Source organism: Gasterosteus aculeatus, chromosome 11 (assembly GCF_964276395.1).
Source record: "Gasterosteus aculeatus chromosome 11, fGasAcu3.hap1.1, whole genome shotgun sequence".
NCBI classification, from domain to species: Eukaryota; Metazoa; Chordata; class Actinopteri; order Perciformes; family Gasterosteidae; genus Gasterosteus; species Gasterosteus aculeatus.
In genome coordinates, this window is record NC_135699.1 from 2,804,651 (window position 1) to 2,830,837 (window position 26,187).

Below are 26,187 nucleotides of genomic sequence, written 5' to 3' on the forward strand. Positions count from 1 at the left end.
CATGAAGTACTTTGTCATGTATTAATAATCACAAGCCTTTTTCTTTCCATAATCTATCATCAATAACATAAAATGCATCCAATAAATTATTTTCACAGGGGAAAATGCAAGGCAGTAACCCCCCCTCCTCCTGCAGCTTCAGCATTGCTTTTCAGAAGTTTTCTTTCATCAGCCCCTAACCACACACACTTGTGCACACACCTGCGTGTACACACACACACACTTCTCACATTAGCCCCTGAGTCAACTACATGTTTGAAACACAATACTTTAAATCACCAATCGTAGAGACTGAAAGAATATTGATGCTGTTTTTCTTCCAAAGCATCCCTGAAGTCCCACAGTGGGCCAAAGCTGCACGCGTTGAGACACGATGTCAAATTATACATTTTCAAAGTAAAACAAAAGTAGCTTCAAGGGCATAAGACATAGTTGTGGTTTGCCCTCAGAGGCTCCCTGTTTATTTAGGCTGAACTCACACTGGTATATGGGTCAAAGATGGACCAAAGCCTGACAGGTTTTACGTCATCAATTAACAACTGTGTATCCCTGAGTTTCTCCATATTCACATCAATTGCCAGGGCTTATAGAGGGGTTTTATTATCCCATAATTATCTGATTCATTTTCTACCAAAGGAATATTAAAACTAACAAAAAGTAAAACCAGAAAAAGAGCATCAACAACATATGAGACACCTTAAGCAGTGAGAATGAGACATTATGTGAAGGGGGCAAAATGCATCCCATCATCATCATCATCATCATACCCTGCACACTAGATACTGTGTTAATGTGAGTATCTAAACGTCAGCACTCTCAAAAGGTTTCAGTCCAGCATTATGTGCAGCACACGTTTCACCACCACGACAGCCTCGTTATCCGTGGGAGAGGACCACTCAGAGTATACGGCTGCTGCCAAAGTGGCAAGGCTTTCTGATTATAATCAGACTATAATTCCGAGAGCTACACCTTTCATAATATGTAGCTTTAATTATAATTCCTGACCCTGCAGACTTATCCTTGGATCCCATGGCGAGGTCGCAAACCCCAAGCTGGGAACCATTGCAACTTGTTGGTTCCAGTGCCAAAGCATGAACAACGTGTGCTTTTGGTTTGGAAGAAGCTGCAGAGTTCCACTGGACACGCCCCTATTAACATCTCAGAAAAATGTTGTGAGCTTTATCTAAGTTAATGACTCTCCTCCACGTCCCTTCTATTACATTATTGCAGCTCTTTAAGTCAGAATACAGCACTAGTGACATAAAAAGTATCTAGACCTTCTCCAGGTCCTGGATAGGATTCTAAGCAATTGTGGGGCGTGTGGGAAGTCAGTAACCGATTCACAAGTAGGAGCTGACTACTTAAACACAGACCTTGTCCCATAGTGCAACACAACGGATTCTGCAGAAGCTGTCACATCGCTCGCGCGGACTACTACTCCGAGCTCGGGGACGCGCCCGGAGACGTGGACGCGGAGGAGTTATCGGTGTCCTCCGGGTCCTTGATGAAGCCTCCATCGGTCCCGGAGGAGGTCCGTTCGGTGGCGGTGGCGCCCTCCCGCTCGCGCTTCTTCTGCTTCATGCGTCGGTTCTGGAACCAGATCTTCACCTGCGTCTCGTTGAGCTCGAGCGTGGCCGCGATCTCCACACGCCGCGCCCGCGTCAGGTACTTGCTGAAGTGGAACTCCTTCTCCAGCTCCGTGAGCTGCCGAGTGCTGAAGTTTGTTCGCATGGCGTTGCTGTGCAGGCCGAAGTCCGACACTTTGGCTGTGTGGGGGAGGGGGGATATTATGAATCTGTTATAAGCCCTCATTTCATTCACGTGATTAATACATGTTTAATGTTTAGTGAAGAAAACACAAAAAATGTCTTTAATTTTTCCCGGAATACCTTTCATGGTTTAATGTAAATCATAAGAAGCCTGCTCCTCTTGCGTGTTACTTTTTATGTATTCATAATCATTTATATTTATTGAGTTTAATTACCAGACTATTTAAAACTAGACTGATTTGTCTAAATCTTGTCTAAAGAAGACGAGCGGAGGAATCGAGAGGTGGGAGGTAATTCAGGAAGGTGGAGGGGGTTAAAAGACAACAGACAGACTTCCTAGGGTGAAGTTACTGTCTGTTATGTCCATTAGAGAGAGAGAGACGAAGGGGGGGACGGGAGGGGGGACGCCAGATGAATAAGTCCTGAAAACACACAAACAGCGTTTCTGTTTGAATTGAGTAACAACCAGTAGTCCAGTTGACGTCGCAATGACATATGACATATATGACATATGTTTTACTGCGTTGAGTAAGACATTTCACAAGCAATATGTGTAATAAATAAACCACATTGGCCATCTTACGTTTACATGATTAATGCTATAGAGTTGTTTTAATTGAATTAATTAAGCAAATTAATCAGGAAAAATACGCAATTCATTCATTCATCATAATAATGAATTTGATTTATTTATTGTGGAGCAAATGTGTGTTTATTATGAAAAAAAAATCGTGTTCATCAGAATTGAAATATGCACACATGTTGTATCAACGGTGAACGATGTGTAATTAAATCATACGCGTTAAATCCTGTTGTTTTTTAATACGTGACCGATCATGATGTTGGCCAATTAATGAAGAATACATGCGTGAATAAATTAATCGATTGGCGCTTTTCTTTTTTCCTAATTTCCCTTTGGTTTAAATTGACATTAAGTGAGACGTTAGTGAAAAGAGAACAACAAACTGGAAGTTTACATTAGAAGAGCCTGCAATCTGTGTGGACAGATTATGTTGAAAACGAAGGCCTGCTAGAAATAAAAAATATGTATACACGTTGTACGACACTATTCATGTTGTTTACTGTTCACAAACAGCAAGACGTATGCGCTCGTGTTTTACAATGCAATTCAAAACATTTGATGTGTTGCTATTATTTTGCATTTCTTACTATAGGCCATGTTTTAACCCTCTTCTCGGCTATCGAAAAAAAACGTTTTTTCTTCAAAGCTTCCTTTGGATATTATGGTCCGTATGACGTGGCAGCTATGATAAATGCAGTGGAGGCAAATGCCCCTCATATTTAACACCGAATCTGTAATCTCAACATCTGACTACAGGCACAGGCCCTTTGTAATGCTTCAACTGACCGACAAGCTCCAGGAAGAAAACACGCATACCTGTTTTAGGGGGGTTCCTCTTAACCTTCATCCAGTCGAAGGTCTGCCCTTGCCCACCCTGCTGGCCCATCTCGTCTCCTTTCTCTCGGTCGTGGGAGACAGGCAGTTCCCCGTAACCTCCCCCGTGTGGAATCCCCAGGTAGCCCGCTGCGTCCAGACCCCCTCCGAGCTGCTGTGGGTACTGTGGTCCGGCAAGAGCGCCCTGAGGGCCGCAGAAGGCCCCAGCTAAGGCCCCGTAGCTGGGGCCAACGGTGGGGGGCGAGCTCGGAAATGTTGATTGATGATAGTAGGTGGAGGCGACGGGCTCCTCCATGAAATACTGGGAGTGAACGGTGTTGGGGGGGGCTACTGCGTTTGAGTAATCCGGGTTAGTTGCGCAGACCTGACCAGTGTAAGCCCCAGTGCTTCCGCTATTCCCAGAATTATAAGCGGACATTGTTCCGCTTTGTACGCTTTGGGTTGGATGGAGTTGATTGTGGTAGCCAATGTGCGTTTGCTGGTGCTGTGGTTGTTCAGGATGATGTTGATGTTGCTGATGATGCTGGGTCACCCCTGCGGTCGCAAGCTCCCCAGAGCCCCCATACAGTCGTGCGTCCTCTGTGTAAATCGCTCCCACGGCACTGCTGTCCCCTCTCACCCCTTTAACGGGAGCCGGAGAGCCGGTGGGCCCGACGTGGAAGGAGCCGGAGTTCACCGGGAAGCCTTGATGCTGATCCAGAGGATGGTGATGCAGATGGTGATGATAATGGTTGTAGCCGGATTTGGGCGCAGCATAAGCGCCCGTCCCCGACAGGTTACAAATGGAGTATTCCACAAACGAGTTCATGTTGTCCATGCAGACAGTCAGGTTTAAAATTATCAGCAAAAAAAACGAGCCCACAGATAAAACTACGGAACAAAGATTTGAGTTAGATAAAACATCCAAAAACAAAAATGTAAATCACAAGAAAAAAAACACGACAAATCCACAGTAAAAGAAAAAGTATTATATTATATGTAAAATAGTGAAGAAAAAAAGCAGAAATTTCCAACGTGAGGTAAAGAAACTGGAAACAAGCAAAAATGCGCTCCGCCGTGGTGCGCTTGTGTGTGCGCACGGAAGGCCTTCGCGCTGTCAATGGCTCAATCGTAACCCGCGTGTCTCCGTCGTGGACGGCAGCAAAGCACCGCGAGAATACGGAAAAGAGTCGAGTCACCTCTCTCACCTCCGCGCAGTTTATACTCAGTCCTAAATCCTTTCTTTTTTCGTCTATTTCTCCGCTTTTCTCCCTTCTCTGTCCCGTGTTCTTTTCTTACCTCCGCTCCGGGTCACGTGGCTCGTCGTCACGTCGCCTTTGGTGACCGGAGGACAAAACTTTGTCAGCCGGTCACAGAAAACTGGGGTGGAGGGTGGGAGACCAATGTGTATGTAAGGGATGGGAGGGGGGACTTCTCGGTTCTGGAGTGTATAGTTCTTGCGTGCGTGAGCGCGTTTGCGCCGACGCACGCGCCCCATCCATCACTCGCTGTGACACTAGCGCGACAAAGGGACTTCAATCAAACGAGCCCATCAATCTGATATAAACGCGGATCTGTCAGGGCAGAGAGGGAGAGAGAACAGAAGGGGAGCTGTGTGAGCCGGCCGGCCTGCTGCTTCCAGACCTCCTTTCTGCAGAAACATGTTTCATAATAGTAACTGTAAATTCATGCTACTGCAGGTCACCAAACATTTCCACTTCTCCAGCGGCCCTACAATTAGGGCTGCAGGGATTAAACCCTCGTGATGCTTTTAACAGCTCTAAAACACATGACATGCATTGGATTTACACAGGTATTGAGGATGACTCCCTGTGAATTACCATGGATATTTACTCCACAAATGCTTGAGGATGTAATGTTAGTATTGTTTCATTAATGGTACTGATGATTTGTACATGTCACCTTCACGTTCTCTTCCCAATGAGAGGTTCTTTCCTCACTTGGAGCTGAGCTGAGGCTGACTCGATTCTTCATGGCAGGATTTCCCCTGACCTCTCTATGAAAACACACCATGGAGCTTGTGAAAGGAGAGCCGAAGCAGCCTGTTGGCTGCCGATTGATTGACCCTGTGTCATCCACTCGCAGACTGTAAGTTTGTCTCTCCTTCTTCCCTCACCTCGCAGCCCGGTTCACCAACACCAATAGTCACCCAGAGATTATTGATCAGACTGTATCTCTTCTTCACACATTTGACTCGCATGATGGGACCCAATCTTCCAATGGATCAAAGGTTTCCCATCGACCAGTGAAGTCCTGATCACAGGGACTATTGGGAATCGGTTTACTCTTTTTCGCCAATTGCATTGAGGAGGCCATGGAATCCTGATGGCAGAATGTGGATGAGAGAGTGCACTTGTCTGTGTTTGCAAATTGAATGAATGAGCTGATCTGTTATAGAAACAACGTTAAAGAAGACAGGAGGCCTTCTGGTCGGACAAACCCTGCTGGTCCAGCAGGACAGGAAGCCGCGGTAGCCATGACAACCGCACAATGTTCTTTCTGTAAGTGCATGGAACAATGACATCACTAATCTGTGCACATGACTGGGCTTTCTTTCCCAAAATGTTTGTGTTTAACATGACTCCTTGGATTTTTTCTTCTGTTGCTCTTTCGATTGTTCCAGTGTGATTACCTTGAAAACAAGATCTTATTCAAAACATTTTTAAGAGTAAAATCTTTACAGAACTCAGGAATTTGGGTTTAAAGTGTCAGCCAGCAACAGTTGCTTTTTTGGCTTTGCATGCATTCTTTGCACATTGGTGTAATCTTACATTATTTGGATTCTTCGAACTTTGCACTTTGAAGAAACCAAAGCAAATTTCTTTGGGATAACTTAATTTCACTCTTATCCCTCTTATGTCTGTGTCAAATATTTGCTAGTCTCCGTTTTCACACCTTGTCCAATGAACTCCTCATCCATTTCTCCCCTCCAGAGCCCCTGCGATGGAGCTTGACAGCAAACACGCCGCCACCCTGCTGCAGTACGAGTTCAGGACGAGCGGCGTGGGCGTGCGACAAGGAGGAAGGTTAATGATCGGCGAGAGGCTGAAAGGAGAGAGTGGGCAGGAAGTGAGCAGGAACAGGCCGGGACATGGAGAAGAAGATTAAATGACGCCCACGCGGCTGTTTGGGAGCTAAAAGGGCTACAGGAGAGAGAGGTCAAAAGGTCAGGTGTTTTTTAATTCATTCAAGGATTCATTCATTTCTGTTAATTCATACTTCTGATGTATGTCAGTCAGAAAAAAAAATATTATTGTTAATTAGTAATAAATTATGTGTGAGGATAAAGTCCTCTGAGTCTTCTGTGCTCAGACTAAAGTGAGATTTCTAATCGATAGATTTCACCCTTTAGCAGCAAGATAAACCCCTGTGGAGTCCGGACCAGGCTGCAAGAATGATGAGTTGATGAAGCTGTTGAAGATTGGGCGGAGGTGGAGCGATGAATAACAGCAGCATGAACGTACTGAAGCAGGAGAGAGAATCCTATTTAAAGAGACGGCAGCTACATGATATACAAATAAGGTCAATGTGTCGTTGTGCTTACTGGATAGAAAATACCAGCTGATGTTAACAGCTGATGTCCTGAATGACAGCTCTGTAATCACTCCAAGGAAATAATGAGTGTATAAAAACAGGCTTAGGCAGGGAGGACTATGGTCTTTCTGTCTGAACTTGCAATAGAGCTTCATTTGTAGTTAGTATGCGTGTGTTGCAAGTGTGTGGTTGAGAGAGAAAGTGCTAAATATTAGTGTTATTTAAATCAATACCATTATATGTATCCTATATGGCACAAAGTAATTATTTTTTTCTCACAGTATTATAACTATTTTTCCGCAACGGGACTTGCCTTCTCTTTTGTTTATGCTCCGGGTGTGCTACTGTTGATCACTACAAAGAGATGACAGATGTTAGCGACTGGCTTGGTGTGTCAGTTTTCTGCTTTCAACTTTACTTCAATCAGGAGACACAGTAAGGTCAAGCAGAAATTAGTGGTAGAATTATAGTTTGTGTGTCATTAGATATTAAATATTATATCATTATAGTATAACAATTATGTATCATGTATTATGAACTAAACATATTGTAAATCCTGATTAATGTACATGAATTATTAGTTTTGATACGTGAATTATTTGTTTCTTCTGCGAAGTAACATCTTGAAACTAAGTTACGATTATTGAAAATAACTGATGTGTGACAGGGTCTGTCGCCTAGCAGCACTTGTCTCATCCTCTCTAAGTTACATACTTATTAATGCATCTCTATTCACCTATTTGTTTGGGTGCTGTAATTGCTAAGCATGAACAAAAAAAGAAAGAGCTGACAGTTCTAAAATCTGCATACAGGTACAATTGAAATGTGAGCCACTAGAACTTTCCAGTATTGGAATGTGAGCCACTAGAACTTTCCAGTATATCATACACACCAGCGGGGCCCACACTTTTCCGGCTCGCAACCTACTTTTCAACTAACCAGGTCATGGCGATCCCCCCCATCCTCCATGCCAGCTGACAGGGGTGAGGGGGTGGGGCGACCGGTAAATAGTAGCGGTGACGCGCTCCAACAGCGCATAACGAGTCAATATGAAGAAAACGACAAGCCTCTCATCTGTCAGAAGGAGGAAACAGTCACAAGCATCCCGCACATTCTTGGTCATTACCTTACACGCGATCAACTGGTACTGCCCTTGAGATCGACTGGTCGATCGCGATCGACGCATTGAGCACCCCTGATACACACCATGCATAAAATTATATTTAAATGCATTTGAGGTGTCGCATGTATAACATTTTCTCTTCCATCAGCGGAGGTGCTCCGTGACCTCATGAAGTTCAGGGTTGGAGCTGCTGGAGAAAAACCTCATGGTTGAGGTCGTAACCTCAACTTACCCGATTCACCTGCTTCTTCAAATTAAAGCTCCCAGCCACTTCCAGACCAGAAGACGTTCCACCAGGACATGATAATGGAATTCCTATTGACATATGCCCTGGTATAGTTTCTTAAGTTCTTTGATGATTATTTCCTTTAAGTGTTCAACACCAATACAGTTTTTTTTAAAGGAAATAAAAATTTTAACATAGTAAGCCTTAAGTAAACAAATACGGACAATAGATTCACTATTGTCAATACATTCACAATGTCATGTCATGAGCACTTAATAAAACTAAATCCTGACAGCATGCAAACAATGTCAAGAGGTTGCCTCTCCAAGATGTATTCCAGTCGATCATGCAATCTGTGAAGGATGTCAGCCTCAGTGATTCCTAGAGGATAGATGCATAAATATATAATCATGACAAAAATGTGTGTTTAAAGTGTCAGCCAGCAGCGGTTTTGTGCTATGAAATCGGAAATGTGAAACTGCAGAAAGGATATAGTTAGAAGAGCAATCGCAGCCTTGCGGGCTGCAGGAGGCTTGCGTAGCTTTTGACGCTAGTCTAGAAAAATGGGTCGACGCACGCAAGGAGGTGTGAAAAGGCACGCAAGGGACGCGCAAGGGGCTCTTGCGTCTACGTGTCTCTGAAAACGCAGAAGCATAAACTAGGCTTAAGACGAGTCTAACAAAACCACACACAAATGTGAAGCGATCTGCAAATATAAATCATAATTCATTTATGTGTGCATTGAAATGTATTTGTAAGCATTTGTAAATTAAATACATGTGTGAATTGTTCAGTGTGCATTTGCAATTATTGAGACTGATCTGACCCCATAGAACTCAGGTGATGGCCTCATTTCAAAGGAACACATCTTCTAGTAAAGACTTTCTGCTGTTCTTAACTTTTTTTTGTACTCTGCTTCTTGACAGGCCAATCTACCTTCTGTGGGGGTTGTGACCTCCCGGATGGTTCAGCCTGGTTTTTGTCTTGTGAGCAGGAGTGGAATGTAAGATTTAGACCTACGCCTCAAACTGTCCGTTAGTGTTTCAGGTTTTTGGTCTGCATGTTTGGGATGTCTGTCCAGTATGCCCCACAGCCCTAGGTCAGGGTGAATTAAGAAGTACAACAGAAGTGCAAGGAATGGGACCATAAAGTTGGATATGGCTTCAGAGAAGCGCAGTAATCTGTTTGGACAAATAAGATTCCTGCCCTTCTGCTCACATGTCTCTTTGTCTCCTCTAAAAGTCCCATCAGAAATGTCAAATAACTCTGAAACCAGGAAGTTATGTTCCGGTATTCCTGGAAACGAGTGGTGATGTGTGGGTGTGGGTGTGATACGAGTGGCTTTCTGAAAATCATGAAAGATGATACAGCAGGGAGAGTGAAAGGGAGGCATTACTGGGTTGAAGAAATTGTGCTTCCAGGCTGTTGACGTTGTTGCATTAGCTGGGAAACCTGAACCACTGATGCAGACATATAACAGCATTTATAATCCTTTATTAATAACATTTCAGGAATCAGGAAACATTTACAGTTGCAATCAAAATTATTCAACCCCCCATTACACATTAGGTTTATTGGCAAAATATACAATTTCTCAGCTGTTTGCAATAAACAAATTACACAATAATTGTTTCAGTAGTTTAATGAAACTAATAGTACAAAGGTTTTATCCAAATTCAACAGAAAATGCTACTTTTAACGACTTTAATGAATTTACTGCAGTCTCAAAATTATTCAACCCCTTCATGACAAGCATCTTCTGTACTTCGTGGAGCACCCTTTGAAATGATTCAACTCCGTGTATCAAGCACACCTGGTGCAACTAATCAAGGATACCGTACTCTCTACACAACTGTGTTGTGAGTGTATGTGAAAGTGACAGGTGACAGGTGCATGTGTGAAGGGAGTGATCGGTGGAGAAAGAGATGACAAAGTCAGTCAGTGGGTGATCTGGGCTCTGTTGATGATCCCAACTGCCGACGGGAAGAAACTGTTTGTGTGGCGGGAGCCTTGGTCCCGATGGACCTCAGCCTCCTGCCAGATGGACGGTTTTTGTCCAGGGTGAGAGGGGTTGGCAGCAATCTTTTTAGCTCGTCTCAGGGTCCTTGAAGTCCTGCAGAGCGGATGACACGCTGCAGCCTGCCCTTGTCCTTGGTTGTGGCTGCAGCGTACCAGACGGTGATGGAGGAGCAGAGGATGGACTTGCTGATGGCCGTGTAGAAGTGCACCTGCCTCCGGAAGAACAGCCTGTGCTGAGCCTTCTTGGTAATGAGGTCCTGGGTGATGAATACCAAAATTGATGAACTGAAAACACAGTTCTATGAGACAAAAATACAAAGATCTCTAAGACTGGACAATAAAGAGGTGGTACCTATCCTATCTCCTTAACTAGACAACTGAGACATAATTAAAAATAATAATCATGCTGCATTGAAGACGACTTAAAGCTAGGGATTGAAACATCGCTAGGTAACAGCTTAGGTGAATGTTAACTTCCTGTCAGCTTATTTCATGCACCGGAAGGAAACAAAGTTTCGTTAACTGCGTTCAAAAATTTTATTGCATTAATCTCATGCACATTAATTCCATAGATTAACGCGTAGATTTTGACAGTCGTAGTCCATATATCCATTTTCAATGCTGCTTATCCTAATGAATTATTGGGTCACATGTTCCAGGTTGCAGGACCTTCTTGCTGTAGGCAACATATGCTAACCACCACACAGCCATGCCGACCAGATACAGTAGGTTTCCATAGAGTTTAAATAAAGTGAGCTTTCTTAAATGCAGCATCTACAGTAGAGGCCATTAGAACTACAGCGCAAGACCCAACATCACTGCAGGGAAAAACAATCAGTACTAATAAAGATAAAACAGGTCCAAATGAGAGCAAAAGTTGGAGGTCACAGCTATGTAATCTAAGTGTGTACACAGAATGATAATATGGGCAAAAATGGGAGCCTGAGGGAATTTCCCTGCTGACTCGCCGCTATCAGCCCTCAGATAAGACGCTGTCAACTCGAGCCGCTCTTATCTACACAGCACATTTACACCCAGGCTATGGTCGAGGAGTTGGGCCACGAAGGATAACAACTGGCTCAGGCCAATGGCCCCTCCTGTACGTGCATGGACCTGAATTATATCATGCTGTAGAATGTTGTGAAGTCTAGAGTTATGTGGCGCTTTGATTGGTTGTGACATTACAAGAGTGCCATACCAGTATACAAATTCTGTTTACCATTTCTATGAGGCAGAAGATAGCGACTGTAAAAGCACATTAACCAAGAATTAAAAAGGTGGTATTTTTCACACAATTAACTAATGAAACCATGAATGACCAATGAGAAGACCTAATGCAGCAGTGAACGTATCTAACAAGTATATTGTGTGTATCAAATACTGATATCTCTTCTTCTTTGTGCTCTATCGTCCATATCCCAAAACTATTCAAAACACACCAATGAGCCCCACTAGTGCACTGGGTGACATGTTCTACCATTAGCATTAACAAACATGCTGCAGTTCATTCACTCCCACATACATTGCCCTGCTGCCAAAAATACTCTTTTGACCTCCAAATGTGGATTAGTATACTACTGAAAATAGTCCCCAAGAAATGCACCATTCAATCCACAGTGACTTTGTGTTAATACCTTGTTCAGAATGAACTGAAAATATTTATTAATAGATCCTGATCTCATTCAGTATTAAAACAGTAGTCGTGGGAATAATTAATTTGTTGAGGAGTGATACATTTAACTGTTAGAAATGACTGGAGACAAAGGCTGTCAGCTCCTTTAATCGATGAAATGCATTCCTGAAGAGGGGTTACATAGATCTATATCTACCGAGTCCATTTGTGGTAGCTTCATTCTGTCAGGTTGAGGTGGCGGAAGTAGGACTCAAAGGCAGTTTGAAAGTTCATTTCAATCAGAAACACAAGTAACACTCTCTCACCACAACTCTCCAACATCAACAATTAACCTACAAGAGACTAGGGACACTCATGGTTTAAAAAATGTGCAGTTGATTGGACACAAGGGGAAACAATCAGGGACACGGCAGACAATCACAATCACACAGGATAACACACAAGGGCCAGAAAAGTTAACTCAGGGACATGAGAGGCAGGCAACTACAAAATAAAACAGGAAACAAACCCACACCGGGACATTTGATGTGGATACCTTAAATAACATGGCTGCTGGTTCAGGATCTGGTTGGACTGCCTCTCTGCAGGCTGATAATTGATGCAGTTGGATTGACCATTGACACCTGTTTGTGCTAGTCCCTTGGTAAATATCAATAAATCCTGTGGAATGGCTCTTTATTGACCTATTACAGAGAGACTGCAAGTGGGGTGCACCAACACACACGTACACACGTACATAGACAGTGATTTGTGCTTGTTGCGTTTCCTCTGAGGCTCATACCTGACATCTCAATACACAAAACGTAGGGGACGTAACAGTGTGTGTGTATGTGTGTGTGTGTGCGTGTGTGTGTGTGCAGCCTCCTTTCTCTCTCACACACTTAAGCTGTGAATTGATGTAGGCCCTCAGAGGCGGAAGCATTGATCATCTGACTGAACTACTTCACCAAACAGATGCTAACTTAGCTTAGTGGATGCTATAAAACACACCCTTCTCACACAGAATAACCAGAGAGGTGGGGCAATGATCAAATCCTCAGGCGTGTGACAGACATTCATACACAGCATGTACAAGTGTGGTTCTTATTTCAGCCCTGACCCTGCCCTGACCTTAAATATGCTCTATGGAACCTGATCCCTCTCACATCTTTAAGGAGAGGGTCTGTCAAGCTAAACTTGAGTAATTGTTCACGTCCCGAAAAAACAGACACAAGTTATGACGTTTTGCATATATGTACCGTATTATTAGTGTTGCTAGTAATAACCTTTTTCACCACAAAATAAATAAAAAAATAGCGACTTAGGTGACTCTCGTTATTAACAACTTATAATGACAATTTTTGGAAAACAAACCGCACAGACATCATTCTGCAGTGAAGCTCAACATCACATTCGATGATTATCACAGCAGAATTAAATCAGCTTTGGGGGATCAATTACAGTACATGTCTCATTGCAGTACTTGAAATATAGTCACAAAATGACTACAGCAAATCTACAGCGACATGTAGTGTCCGAATTTTTTCACTTTATACATTCAAGTTATTAATACATTTTTGGTAGATTTTTTTGGATTTGAATAATTACGTAGAGTTAGTTACGGTCAACCAAACCACAACCTGGTGCTGAAACAATGGCCTCCTCTTCACCACCTACGTTTGTGTTCAAACTGTTTGAGAATCAGGTTTTTCCATCATGAAAAAGGACTCTAACTGACTTTTGATTGCCATTGTCTTTGTGCCGACAACAGACAAAAGACTGACAACCTCCTCCATGTAGACCAAACCAATTGGTTGTATTTTACAATTGTTTCCCAACCTGTGAGGAAGTTATGAAAAAGAATGAGTATAGGTATAAGTATTGGTAATTAATTCACAATGATGTACGTTAAAACAAATATTTAATCATAACACTTGTAATCAGAAATATTAGAAGGTTGTTACAAAACCTTTTTGTAGAAGTAGATTTTTCCCAATTGGCAATGCAAAAACAAAGTTCTGACATGGCGCCTAACTAGTATGAGGCAACAGTCCAAGGCTGAGACAGGACACACCGTTACCTCTCCAAATCTGTCATCCCACCACTTTTGACAATCTGCATCATGCATCAGCAAAAAAACGTCTGCGTGTAAACTCAGTGCGGCAGAGTAGCCAAACTGTCTGCGTGTTGGGGGGCGGTGGAGGGTAAAGTTTCCTCTTTACGCCCCGGGATGAAAAAAAAATCCCCAGCTTCCACATTTCAGCGGAGATGCTAAGTAGGTGATCTATCACACCTAAGTTATGCAATATCATACACACAAACACAGAGAGAGGAGGCAGAAATCATAACAGTGATGGTGACGGTGATGCAAGAGATAAAGGAGCAGTCCGCATATTACAGCATGGCAGAAGGCCGACAGGCGATGACAGCCAGGAGAGAGAGATTACTGGAACACACACACACACACAGGCACTCGAAGGGTGAGATATGTCCCCCAGCATAGAGATTTACTCTGCTGTAATCTCTTTGTCTACAACATACACTCACAGGGATGGTTACGGGAGAGAGAGGCTGTGTGATAGTGTAAGACGTGTAAATTCAGTGGCATGTTTTACACAGCCTCCTATGGAAATCATGGAGTTGAATGTTTTTTTGCATTATTTTTAGTAGTTTTGCTTTATTCTTCCTTAATACACAATATACTATGTAACTTTTGCACATTAAAAGTGTGGCCTCTGCGTAATAGCTGTGATTCTGACCAGAAGATGTGAGATATCAAAAGACGTATTCCATGCCGAAGGAGAAGCTGATGATGATGATGTTTTATCCTATCGGAGATGTGGTCAAAGCTTTATTGGCGTAGGGGCCACTAACCCATAGCCATTCCAACAAAAAAAAGGTTTGTGGAAGGAGAAGAACTTTTGTGATGATGACTCTGTATCTTTGGAGGACGCCCAATTAATTTTTGCGGCAATTGACAAGGCATCATTATTAGCATCGCTGAAGGAAAGGAACTTATAGGCCGGTATTATTTCATAAGATTGCTGGAAACAATCAGAGTGAAACATTAAACACCTACAGCAGATGTGATGTGGACAATCCAAGTTCAGAATAATTGAAAAGTGCTCTGCAATTGTTTACATCTCAATCAATGTTAATGTGGTGATTTTTACTGATCCATTTAATAACATCCGTTATTTTGTTTTGTAAAAACAATTTCACCAAATACTTAAATGCCACTAAAAATATTCCCTCATAATGGTTTTTCAGGGCGGCACGGTGGCGTAATACACATATTAGAAAATATTAGCACTGTTGCCTCACAGCAAGAAGGTCCTGGGTTCGATTCCGCCCAGTGGCCTTTCTGTGTGGAGTCTGCATGTTCTCCCCGTGTCTGCGTGGGTTCTCTCTGGGTTCTCCGGCTTCCTCCCACAGTCCAAAGACATGCTCTGGGGATCAGGTTAATTGGTGACTCTAAATTGCCCGTAGATGTGTGAATGTGAATGGTTGTGTGTCTCTGTGTTGGCCCTGCGATTGGCTGGCGACCAATCCAGGGTGTACCCTGTCTATTGCCCGAAGTTGGCTGGGATGGACTCCAGACGCCCGCGAACCTGTGTGCAGGATAAGCGGTTTGACGATGGATGGATAATGGTTTTTCTAATATGTGTATTATTCAGTAGTGGAGGTAAGCCATGCCAACCATTTGCAACACAGTCACAGGACTACAACAATCTGGTCGGGCCCATGCGTCTACGAATGAAATCACGAATGAACAGTTTCAATTCAATATTTTATCCGTAATCACCCGCCACCCAACTGTGTTTTTTCTGCGCTGCAGTTTATAAACACCTTTGGCATTCATGATTAATTAATAATTAAGATGAATTTCAGTCTCTCTATTGTCAGGTACAAGTCACAGAACAGCTCTGTAAGTGGATGGCAATTACGACACAGACAATATAAACTAGCATGTTAACACAAGACAGCATAAATGTTACTGATTCCGCAATTCCCTCTCAAGGTGTCTTATTTATACTCATTTTGTGCCATACAGCTATGCCTGCATCTCAGCTTAGCATGAAAACTGTTTTTGCTGATCCACAATCTGTATCTCTTTTTAAGTGTCCAGCTGATGCTGAAGTGACAAGATCAGGACTCATCACTAAAAACCCTGAATAAGGTCAGTATTTAATGGGTCTTTTCTCTGCCACTGTTTGGGTCCAAGTTAATGAGAGTAGGCCTTACCTCAGTGGAGATTACTATGGTTCTGTTTACACGCCTACACGTTGCCACTGACTCACCTATATGTGGACAAAGTATTGATTTTAATTATCACAGACACAATCCCTAATAATTTTTGTGTTCTGCGACTTCCACCAACACAGGATTCAAAAATAACCGTAAAGCATGACACTGAAGTACAGATCCTATTATTTTGCACAAAACCAAAGTATCTAAGATTCAATCATTCAAGAACATTCAAAATCATTCACATGCATTTGTCACATCCTGTCTCATTTTATATATTGTAGCTGCCCGAACTAGCCACAACTGTCATCTTGTTCAAAACTGACTCAGATTCAGAGAAAACATTTGGGTATTGGTTAACATTCCACAAAACTTTTCAAATCAAACTTGGGACTTTTTATAGTCACGTCTTTTCTACAGGACCCGAATGCAGAGTATGACAACTTAAAGTCAGCAAAATCTTTGGGGAAGCTCTTCTTATGGCACACTGGCTTATATATACTTTTCTTTAAATACGTAATTTCAAAGGTACCAGTACCAAGGGTTGGACACATTTCCCCATTAATTTCAATGTTAAAGCGTGTCCAAACTTTTGACTTTGTACTTTATATGTGTCTTTTTGCCAGGCTCCCCTGGAAACTACATCAAGTCACTTGAAGACGTGTGCTCACTTGATTGGAGCTCAGGTGAGTTTTGTGGGTTTGTGCTTAACATTTAAAGCAGAGAGTTAGGCGGCACTGATACAATAGAAGTGTAAGTCTGCCTACATTGAATGCATTGCTACAGTTCAAGGATCTAATAGAAATACCTGTGTATTGTTTGAATGATGCTCAGATGCTCAGATGAAGTGAGGAATCCTCTCGGTTTAGAAAAGGAAAACCAGAACAATGCGAGTCAGGCTTCTTCAATCTGGGGTTCTTACAAAGTTTGCAGCTCATGAATTCTACATTACGCTTGAACACATTTTTTTCTATTTCATGCCGTCAGGAATGCAGCACTGTAAGCAGAAAAAAAGAAGGTATTCTTTCCCAATTACAATATTTCTGGACATGCAGAGTGGTTTATTAAATTACAGATTACTGTCGTATTTGTTAATAATCAAGAAAGTATAACATTAATTATGTCATACTGACAATGAAACAGCGTTATAATAAATGAAATCATCACGCAACAACCAATGTTGTTAACTACATCCAATTTTATTAACTAGATGTATTGCCGATAATAACTGAGTCAATGATCCTGATTCAGTGTATAAGCAAATTACAAATACAGGTTTTTGAGGTATTAGATATTATCATCAGTTGATTTTGTTATATGTCAAAAAGATTATTGTTATAATTCATTTAGTAATTTGCATTACTGCTATATTATTATTACTTGTTGTGTTTTATTATTGTTATTATTTTACTACATGTATTGGGATTACTGTTATTCAATAATCAGCCATAAACCTGAATAGGCATATTCCTTTTGTTTGACTCTCCCTGTTACAAACACACAAGCACACACACACACACACACACACACACACACACACACACACACACACACACCGTGCCTGTCACACTGAGCCAGTCATCCTGTAATGGCTGCCACTGCTCATTGTTCACATCCTGCTTTGTCTTCATCGCCATTTTGACTCTGTGGGAGGAGGAGCGGCTAGTTAGAATCACACACACACACTAATGGCAGCATGCTAACTCAGGGATTGCTCCATTTTCACCCTGCCTCGGGAGAGAATCTATAAAGCAGAGCTACAGTTAGCTGCCTTGCTCCTAAACTAGAATGTGAACGTGCTGTTTTCCGGTGAGCTCTGGCTAGTTTCTACTGAACAGCTGCATGTCTGCTATTCTCACATGGTGCTACTCTGCTGCTATTGTGCTCTGCTAACCATTAGCTCCCTCACAGCAAAGCTTGTGCAATGATAAAACAATTACCCAGCCTTTCCCTCAGATCGTTCCTGCTGTTTTCATGTCTTGCAGTACGTCATTCCACAGGGTTATCTAGGGTTAACACCAGCTGACCCACACTGGGCCAAACCAGGCTAAATTTCAGGCTATATATTTATGTAGCCAATTATAGCGAGCAACAAAACTACAAGGCAACACGTACACAAAATGTGCATTTAGTTTACACCATGAGTTAGCGAAATGTATATTTGTAGGTTAAAATATTATAAAATTACACTGAAACTTATTTTATAGAAGAATATTTTCCTAAGGCGTGTAGTTTTCTGCCATTTTAACATGGCATGAAAATTATTTATACTCTATAAAAAGTCAGGTAAAAATACACATACAACGTATTAGCAGCAAAATGATAAATAAGAAAACAATAAATGATCTACTAATATGCTGCTGGATTCTAACTGTATATGATGTTACAATAGCATGAATTCCATAACTGCATGAACATAAATTTGCATCTATCGTTATAATAAAGGCTATTCGGCACCTCTTGTATTCATCACACAAAACGACATAGGCCACATATTAAATGTTTGTGTTTTTATTATTATTCCACTATGAAAATATATGTACAATAAATAATTTGGATTTTCACTATTAAAGAATCTCAATAAATAAACTAGTGTCTAAAACTCGCGTCATCAGTACTTGGTCTCTCTGGTCTTGTCTCGTTCAGAGAGAGACAAATAATTCATCATTCAGTTGGAATTTTTATTTTTCTAAAAAGCAGTCCAGCTTTCTGCACCAACAGACTCCGTAAACAGTTCCTGAGAGGTTATTAATTCTGCATCACAATGTACGAGATGGAACAAATTCCCAAATAAGCCTACTGATAAGGATTAATCATTTCTGATTAAAAAAAGAAGGGAAAAAACAACGATGGCAATAAATTACCTGAAAACGGGGAGAGACAAAAATGATCGTTTCGACCGCGGAAAAACAAAAAATACAATCCCTTGGACGTTTATTCAAAAATAAATAAACGAAGTGCATCTCTTTCAAATGAGGTAAGTTCTAACCGTAGAATAAAAGCCAGCAGAAGACGAAAAAAATACAGGAAGATCATTTTCATTCAGAAATGTTACAGGAATGTTTTCGCGAAGCTTGCGGGGCGGTCTTCCTCCGCCCAATGTCCGTGTGCTCCTTGTGTTTTTGTAAATTTATATTTCTCAGAAGTTGAGGTGCTGCAGGTCTATGGTGCACAGTGTGCTCGTGAACAGGTCGAAGTCCTCCTCTGAGAAATCCACCGGGCTGTCCAGGGAGCTCTGTAGGCTGGGCGACAGGCACGTTTCCCCAGCAAAGAAGGTCAGGTCGGGGAGCGCGGTTGAGGAGGAAGTGGCCGCAGGAGCTGAGGACACGGTGGAGGAGACGGAGGGGTCCCGGTGCTCGGAGAAGGATGGGTCGCACGCTGCTTCTGCTGCCGCCAGCGCGGCCTCGCCAAGCTGCATCAGGCCCGGGATGTCGGAGGAGCTCGTGGCTGTGAACGCCGGCGGAGAGTGGCGAGCCGCGGCCACGTCGGAGGAGCCAAATGCCTCAAGCAACTGTGGGCGTTCGGGGCTGCTCAGTCGGCCTCCGTTCTCCGACGTGGGTTGTGCATTGTCCCCACTGTCATTCGCGTAGGCGGCCGAAGATGGATTACAGCTCCCCGCCTCGCCGTCAGACTCGGCCTCCCCTGTGCCAGATGCTTCCAGCGGCTGGCTCGAGTAAGGGGACGAGGCGTCGGCGCCTTCAAGCGGCTCGAACTCGCTGGAATCGTGGCCTCCACCGTCCCGCTGGTGTGTCGTCTGGCGCTTGTGTTTCATCCGCCGGTTCTGGAACCACACTTTGACTTGCCGCTCGGTCAGATCCAAGAGGGCGGCAATCTCCACCCTCCTTGGCCGGCACAGGTACTTGTTGAAGTGGAACTCCTTCTCCAGCTCCAGCAACTGCGTGTTAGTGTAGGCTGTGCGCAAACGGCGGGACCCGGCACCTCCACTATCCAAACTCGCCTGGCTTGGGTCTGCAGGGAGACAGAGAGAAATTTTAATTGTTTTAATTGTATGTTTTTTAACTTGTAAAATTGTAATTCCAGCCTATTCCTTGGGAATCCTGTAAAAACTATATTGTATTAACTGCAAGGTTTCCAGCCAGGAAATAAACTGCTTCAGCACCAGAAGTCCCCCCGGCTAGTCTGACTGTAATAAAAAATAATAAAACACGAAAGAGTCTCAGAAAAAAACTCCTCCCTATTACAGTAGCAGCCGAATTCATAACTGTATGAGTGGACTAATTTGTTGGTTGGTAAAATCCTAATAATAATACAAATAATAATAAAGCAAGAAAATGGTTAAAATGTCAAACACAGGTCTCTCTCTTCTTTAATCCAGCTGTGGGGAAATAAATAAATCACCGGGCCAGGAGAGAATTCTGCAACGTCCACGTGAAATAAATCACAAATGTGTTTTTTTTTAGAATGAGATTAAAATAAAATCTCGAAATAGAGACATTGGGTAAGACATTAGCACAGGTGGGGGAAAAATCAAACAAATGTCAACAAATGCGCTGATTGCTATGACAGAAATTAGCTAAATCCACCAAGATCAGATTGAGTGCTGCATGCATCCTGTGTAATATGTAGTTTATCCCCCCCCCTACACACACACCCCAAAACACACACACCTATCCCACCCGCAGCCCCCACCCCCAACATATTTCCCTCTGCTTCGCCATTATAATTACTCCTCCATCCAATATGGCTACCATCTCTGTTGTGTTATGAATATATATTGTCACGGCGACGCTGCTGAAATCACAGCACCCAGGGATGAGGAGGAATTAGGCTGCAGCGGGGCGGGGGGAGGGGGGAGGGTAGAGAGGGGGCGCACGATTATTAACTCTATTAAGTGTGGACAAAATGTATTGTGGAATATGTGGTAAATGATGTGGAATTGATTGGTGTGAGAGGCACTGAATTTGGCAGAAATAATCAGATAGAGACTGACGTTATGGGTGCACATTTACATGCGTGATGATAGAGCGCAAAGCACTGCAGCATAATGCAGTGGTCTAAATATGGCCACCGTGTTGACACAGTATTACAGCACCGCGCAACTCACACATAGACAGGCACACACACACATACACACACACGACATTGTCATCTTAAATCCATGCAGTGTGTAATGAATGAAGTTTCTGATGTGAAACGACGATGCAGACCGAAAATGAAAGCACAATGCTGCCACACCTCACACTCCCACCACACGCGCGCACACATTTCCTTCATCTTCCCAGCCTACCGACCTGTGGGTGACTCGATGCCCGCCAAGGCGCACCCAGAAGCGGTCGGCGACGGGGAGGACGAGGCAGAGGGGATGATGGATCCGCCACCACTGGAGCCGCTCCCAGATTTCGGGCACTTCTTTGAGGACTTCTTCTCTTTCATCCAGGGGAACTCGTGGGCCAGTGGGCCGGCCGGTGCGGTCGAGGCCGGCGCAGGGGTCTGACCGGTGGGGCAGTGCTGCTGGGCGCCCCGGTGAATCGTCTGGAGGCCATTGGCAATGGATGTTCTCCGGTTCTGCTGGCTCCTAGCAGACGGTCTCGGCTGGTTGGCTGTGCAGGGGCTGAGGCTGGGGATGGTGTGCTCGAAGGGAGGCGGAATTACTGTCGACTCCTTGATTGATGAAGTTTGAAATGACTCCAGGACGGCGGGGAAGGACGTCAGGCACTCTGCTAGGGACGGCTGGCTGTTGATAAAACCGATCTCTCTCTCAAATTCAAAATTCATAGCTCCCTCGAACCAGTTTCGACCTCAGAACGGCGAGACCCCCCGAAACAATCCGTCCCCCAAAATAAAAAAACAACAAAAAACACAAACACACATAGGCGCGCACGCTCGTACACGCACACAAAACAATATGGCTTCCTGGTTGAAAATAAAATGAAGAAGCGCACGAGCATATAGGCTCCCGACCGCAATGGTGCAAAACAGCGGCTATATAATAATTGTGTAAATTGGTGATATTACTAGCGTATGGGGACCATGGGTAGGCTAAACTGAAGAACTATGGGGCGAAATTGCAGCCAATTCCTGGTCACGTGACGCAAAACTGCCAATCGGGGTTTGGAGGGGGGGGGCGGGCCGTGGCGGCGATGGCAGTGGGAAACAGCATTATCATTTTTCCACCAAATGCTTTGGCAACGCAGGGCTGGATCCCAGGACGGCTGCTATTGTCTCACCCTAACGGGGGGTAACGCGCGGGGAGGAGGAGAGACGGCGAAGCGGCCGGTCGCCATGTGGACCGTGTGGGCGGCCGGTTCGGCACATTCTGCGGATCCGGTGTTAATCACGCACAAACAATAGAGCATCTCTCGACATTCTTTTTTTGGTCCTCTGGGTGATGACGGTTAGGGTGGTTGTAGCTGGCTGTACCGTTTACAATATGCTCTGTCTGAGAAAAAAAAATCACTGTAGAGGACTCAGCTCATTAATCTTATGAACGTTGACAGAGGCTGAAAATCCCAATCTTAGACCTAGAGAGAAATAAAAACAAATGTCTAGAAGGCGCAGCAGTTCAGGAGAGGATGATGAAGCTTTCTCAGAGAAGCGGAGGCAGACCGGCTTGCAGCAGAGCAGAGATAAACACATTTAGAGAAATGGGGAAGAGAAACCAGGTGTTGTGTAAGTGTTTTTTCTTTTTGTTCGAATCACTGTTTCTTATTCTATTTGAACAGAGACGGATCCCAAAAATATTATCTAACTAAAATAGCCCCCTATCCTCTCTCTATTTTTCTCTTCCCGGCTCTCTCTCTCTCTCTCTCGAGTGTGATGTCTGTTAAAAATGTCCGTTGTGTTTACGCAGAGAGAGGGAACGACACACAACGAGAGAGAGAGTTCACAGCGAGGTCGCTCCGTGCAGCTACAAAAAGGAGGGGAGACCCTGCTGTAGTAAAACAAGATATACTAATAAAACAGTAGCAATATTATGAACGGTAATGGGAAGTGAGAGCGCACTGGGTGCCCTTCAGGCTCAACAGGGCGCGCATGTAGACTTGTATTATTTATTTTTCTCTCAAATAAAGAGCAGGAGCTTGGGAGGATATTTTTGGGAAGGGATCGAGGAGCCCCGAGTGTGGAGAAAATGTGCGGTGATCAATCTTTCACTGTTGCAAAGGGCCTGACAGCGGCCCCTCTTCTTTCCCTAAATACCCCCACCCCACCCCACCTTCCCTTCCCATCTAGTTGCCGTGTTTTAGTATATTTATTTGACGTTTTCGCACAGGTTTTACACGCGCATATATAAACGTCTATACAAAATAAATAAATAAAAATCATAAAACCACTTGATACTATTGGAGAATTGGTTATTTAGCTCTTCCCTCTTTTCCCATGCCATTTGCCTTCAACCCGTCTGATTCTGAAAGGGACGACAGACAGGGGGGAAACGGCAGAAAAGCGCGTGGGAGTCAGGGCCATTGAACGCAGCAGAAAAGGCGCGTTCACACAGCACACACGAGCTGCTGACTGAGCTCCAGCAATACAATGCACCGCAGTCGGTTGCGTGGCTGGTCTATATTTATTTTTTAAGATCCTATTTGAAATTATATGCACAAATCATTCTTTTTTGTAAAATACCAACAATATTATTGGAAGTTTTGTTGGCAAACAAAGGCAGTTTTTTTATCACACGCGACACGTGGATTGGTCGACTGAAGATTGGGATTTGTGACTTCTATTTTAATTTATTTGGCAGTCAATTGTTTTGTTTTAGGGTTACTCGGTTTTAAACAACGATTATTACCATACGGTATTATTTGAATTGGGATATAACTGCTCCTCCTAATATTCATAGTTGGGATTTTCATTTGTGCGTTTATGTATTTATTTGTTTATATTGTTATTGTGATTTGTAGTATTATTATTATTATTACACTGGTGTTGTTTTTGCATGATAAAACAATGTAATCTGCTCTCGTCTGACGTACTTTCTTGACAAATTCCCTGGCTCAAAATCGTCAACTTATTATTGCGATTATACTGTGTGACTACAATATGGGTTGCGCATAACTGTGAGCGCGTTCCGTAGCTGTACTGTTTTCAGTGTTGCTCTGAAGCGGAGCCCTCCGCCACTTTTTATGAGGCAATAAATTAGATCCAATCTCTGCTTATTGGTGTTTTTATTGTCTGTTAGTCCAACGGAGATGTAAAGGGAAGTGCAGCCATTATTTACGGGAGCCTGATTTATGTCCAAAGTTGTATGCTGCTCTCAAGCGTCTCAGCGTGTGAGAGAGTAAGAAAGATAAAGGGAGGGGGGATGGGGGGGGGTAGACCATGTGACCGGAAAAGGGGGCAGGCCTTGGGGCTTTTCTTTAACGTTAACAAAATCACAGGACATTTAGGATCTTTATGCGTGTGAAAAAGACAGTAGGAGGAAAATAGAAATTTCGGTAGAAAGAAAACATATATGCAAACCAGAAATACATATTTTATACTTTTATATAATACTTTTTAAGATCAAATGTTTCTTAGGTTGTATACGTTTATTCTGCCCACACAACTAACATTCACAGTAAGAGCAGAGGGGAATACAATATATGGAATTCTATTAATTATAATATGGATAGATGTAATTCAGCGTTCTGATTGGTTGAGAGGGAGTCACGCGGTGTGCATCATTCAGCGGTAACGTAGAGTTGCTGTTCACATTGATCCGAGGGTTCACTGCGCAATCAAAGTAACAGGTTAGATTTTGTGCGACGGAAAAAAGACCGGAAAATCTTTCGGAGCTTTTGTAACCGGACGACTAAGGTGGACGTCATGAGCGATGTGAATGAATGATATGCTGCGAGATCTTGCAAGGAGACCCAATGCTGTTTACTTGCACGCACAGGGACTGTTTTTCTCTAGACTACTGAAATGTGATACACAACGTTTGGTGGCTTGTAGGCCTACTCTTTTGTGCTGAAAGGCAGCTATTTACTTTACTGGTAACCATATTATAAAAGCAATAAAGTACTTTATCTTCAATAATGTAACAGTTGAGCCTCGAACGTTTGAATTTAGCAACTTAAATAAATGATCAAATTATTAATAAATTAGTTTCTGCATGGTACAAATATAACAAGACCAATACTACTTATGAATAACTCTAACCATGGTGGACCGTCTCACATTAACTTAGAGCAGAAGAAAACATGGCTCCACCAGAGCTTTCAGCCACACCACACGGTCTCACTCACCATTTGAAGTCAGAACTCTAACTTCCACGATTGAATTTAACCTCAGAGTAGAGTGAGCGCCCCTAACCCAGAGGAACAGACGGCTCTCGCGTGAGGTCATATGGGGTTGGTGTCTTTGCCCAAGGACACCTCAGCAGCCATGTTGTGTGTGGGGAGCATGTCCTCTTACTATTATTTTTAGTTGTAGACAAAAACAAGGGGGGTAACGTCAATGTTTCCTCGTCAGAGGGAGAACAAGCATGCAAGAGGTATCAGGTTTTAGTTTTCGCCCTTCACTGAGATAAGGCCCTGTGTCTGACGCACACACACACGGTGTGGATCGTAGCTGCTAATCCGAGCGGTAAATGAACACCCGTTGCGCAGTTGCATGCCTTTAGAACATGGTTCAGCCCACTTCTTTCTGAAGCCATAAAAGAGACTTGCGGCAGACTGGAAGTTTCCCTAAAGATTTTTCTTTACTTCTGACATGTTACACGTTGCTCTCGGCTTCTGAAGTAATTGTTCAGAGGTTCCTTTCTGACAGCAACACCATGATTTAGCCCCGAGGTATTGACCCAACATTCAATATTGGCACGTCAGTGCCCCCTCGTTGGAAAGAAGTCACTCTCAGAGGAGATCCTTAACCATCAGATCCAAGGGGAACAGCACATTATCCTCCACGCTGTGCTGATCACACAGCAAGTGGAAACTAAATGATTTTTGCAAGGTTTAGCAAATTTGAAAAGCTTTGAAATGTTGTGTTTGGTGAAAGGGTGGTTCTTCCTAATTATTTTTTTTCTGTTCAATCCTTAGGTTTGGTTGACTTTTTGTCAAAGTAACTTGACTTATTGTAAAAGTTTGGCTTATATTTAACATTGGTGTGCAGTTGATCGCATATTTACACAGCTTTTTCGACCACAGTTGGTGGCGAACCAAGTTATTTGTATGTTGCCGTGACAATCGAGACAATCGTCCTTGGCAGGTTTTTAGCTGACAGCGACACTGCTGATGATAAGATGATAACGTTTGAATAACTGGAGGGCACTTGAGAGTCATAAACAAACTAAAGATA

General features: G+C 43.2%; 2 protein-coding genes and 1 long non-coding RNA gene across 4 annotated transcripts; 1 reads left to right on the forward strand and 2 right to left on the reverse strand.

Annotated features, from left to right (window-relative positions):
• Positions 1 to 1,359: 1,359 nt before the first annotated feature.
• LOC120828388 (uncharacterized) lies at positions 1,360 to 8,859 on the forward strand. The gene is made up of 4 exons (XR_005713509.2): positions 1,360 to 1,665; positions 5,584 to 5,687; positions 6,120 to 6,352; positions 6,539 to 8,859. It is a non-coding gene; the product is annotated as an uncharacterized LOC120828388 (long non-coding RNA).
• Positions 1,435 to 4,547, reverse strand: LOC120828387 (homeobox protein Hox-B1a). The gene is made up of 2 exons (XM_040191944.2): positions 3,169 to 4,547; positions 1,435 to 1,766 (listed from the first exon to the last, which is right to left on the reverse strand). The coding sequence occupies exons 1-2, from the start codon at positions 4,001 to 4,003 to the stop codon at positions 1,435 to 1,437; spliced, it is 1,167 nt and encodes a 388-aa protein (XP_040047878.1). The 5' UTR covers positions 4,004 to 4,547.
• A 687-nt stretch (positions 8,860 to 9,546) lies between the features above and the next one.
• Positions 9,547 to 24,055, reverse strand: hoxb2a (homeobox B2a). 2 transcript variants are annotated; one of them, XR_005713401.2, is made up of 3 exons: positions 21,201 to 24,055; positions 18,813 to 19,917; positions 9,547 to 10,345 (listed from the first exon to the last, which is right to left on the reverse strand). XR_005713401.2 is itself a non-coding variant. In XM_040190249.2 (2 exons), the coding sequence occupies exons 1-2, from the start codon at positions 21,682 to 21,684 to the stop codon at positions 19,088 to 19,090; spliced, it is 1,314 nt and encodes a 437-aa protein (XP_040046183.2). In that variant the 5' UTR covers positions 21,685 to 24,055; the 3' UTR covers positions 18,444 to 19,087. The 2 variants fall into 2 exon arrangements, 1 of the variants encoding a protein (XP_040046183.2); XM_040190249.2 differs by lacking the exon at positions 9,547 to 10,345 and having other exon boundaries at positions 18,444 to 19,917.
• Positions 24,056 to 26,187: the final 2,132 nt, after the last annotated feature.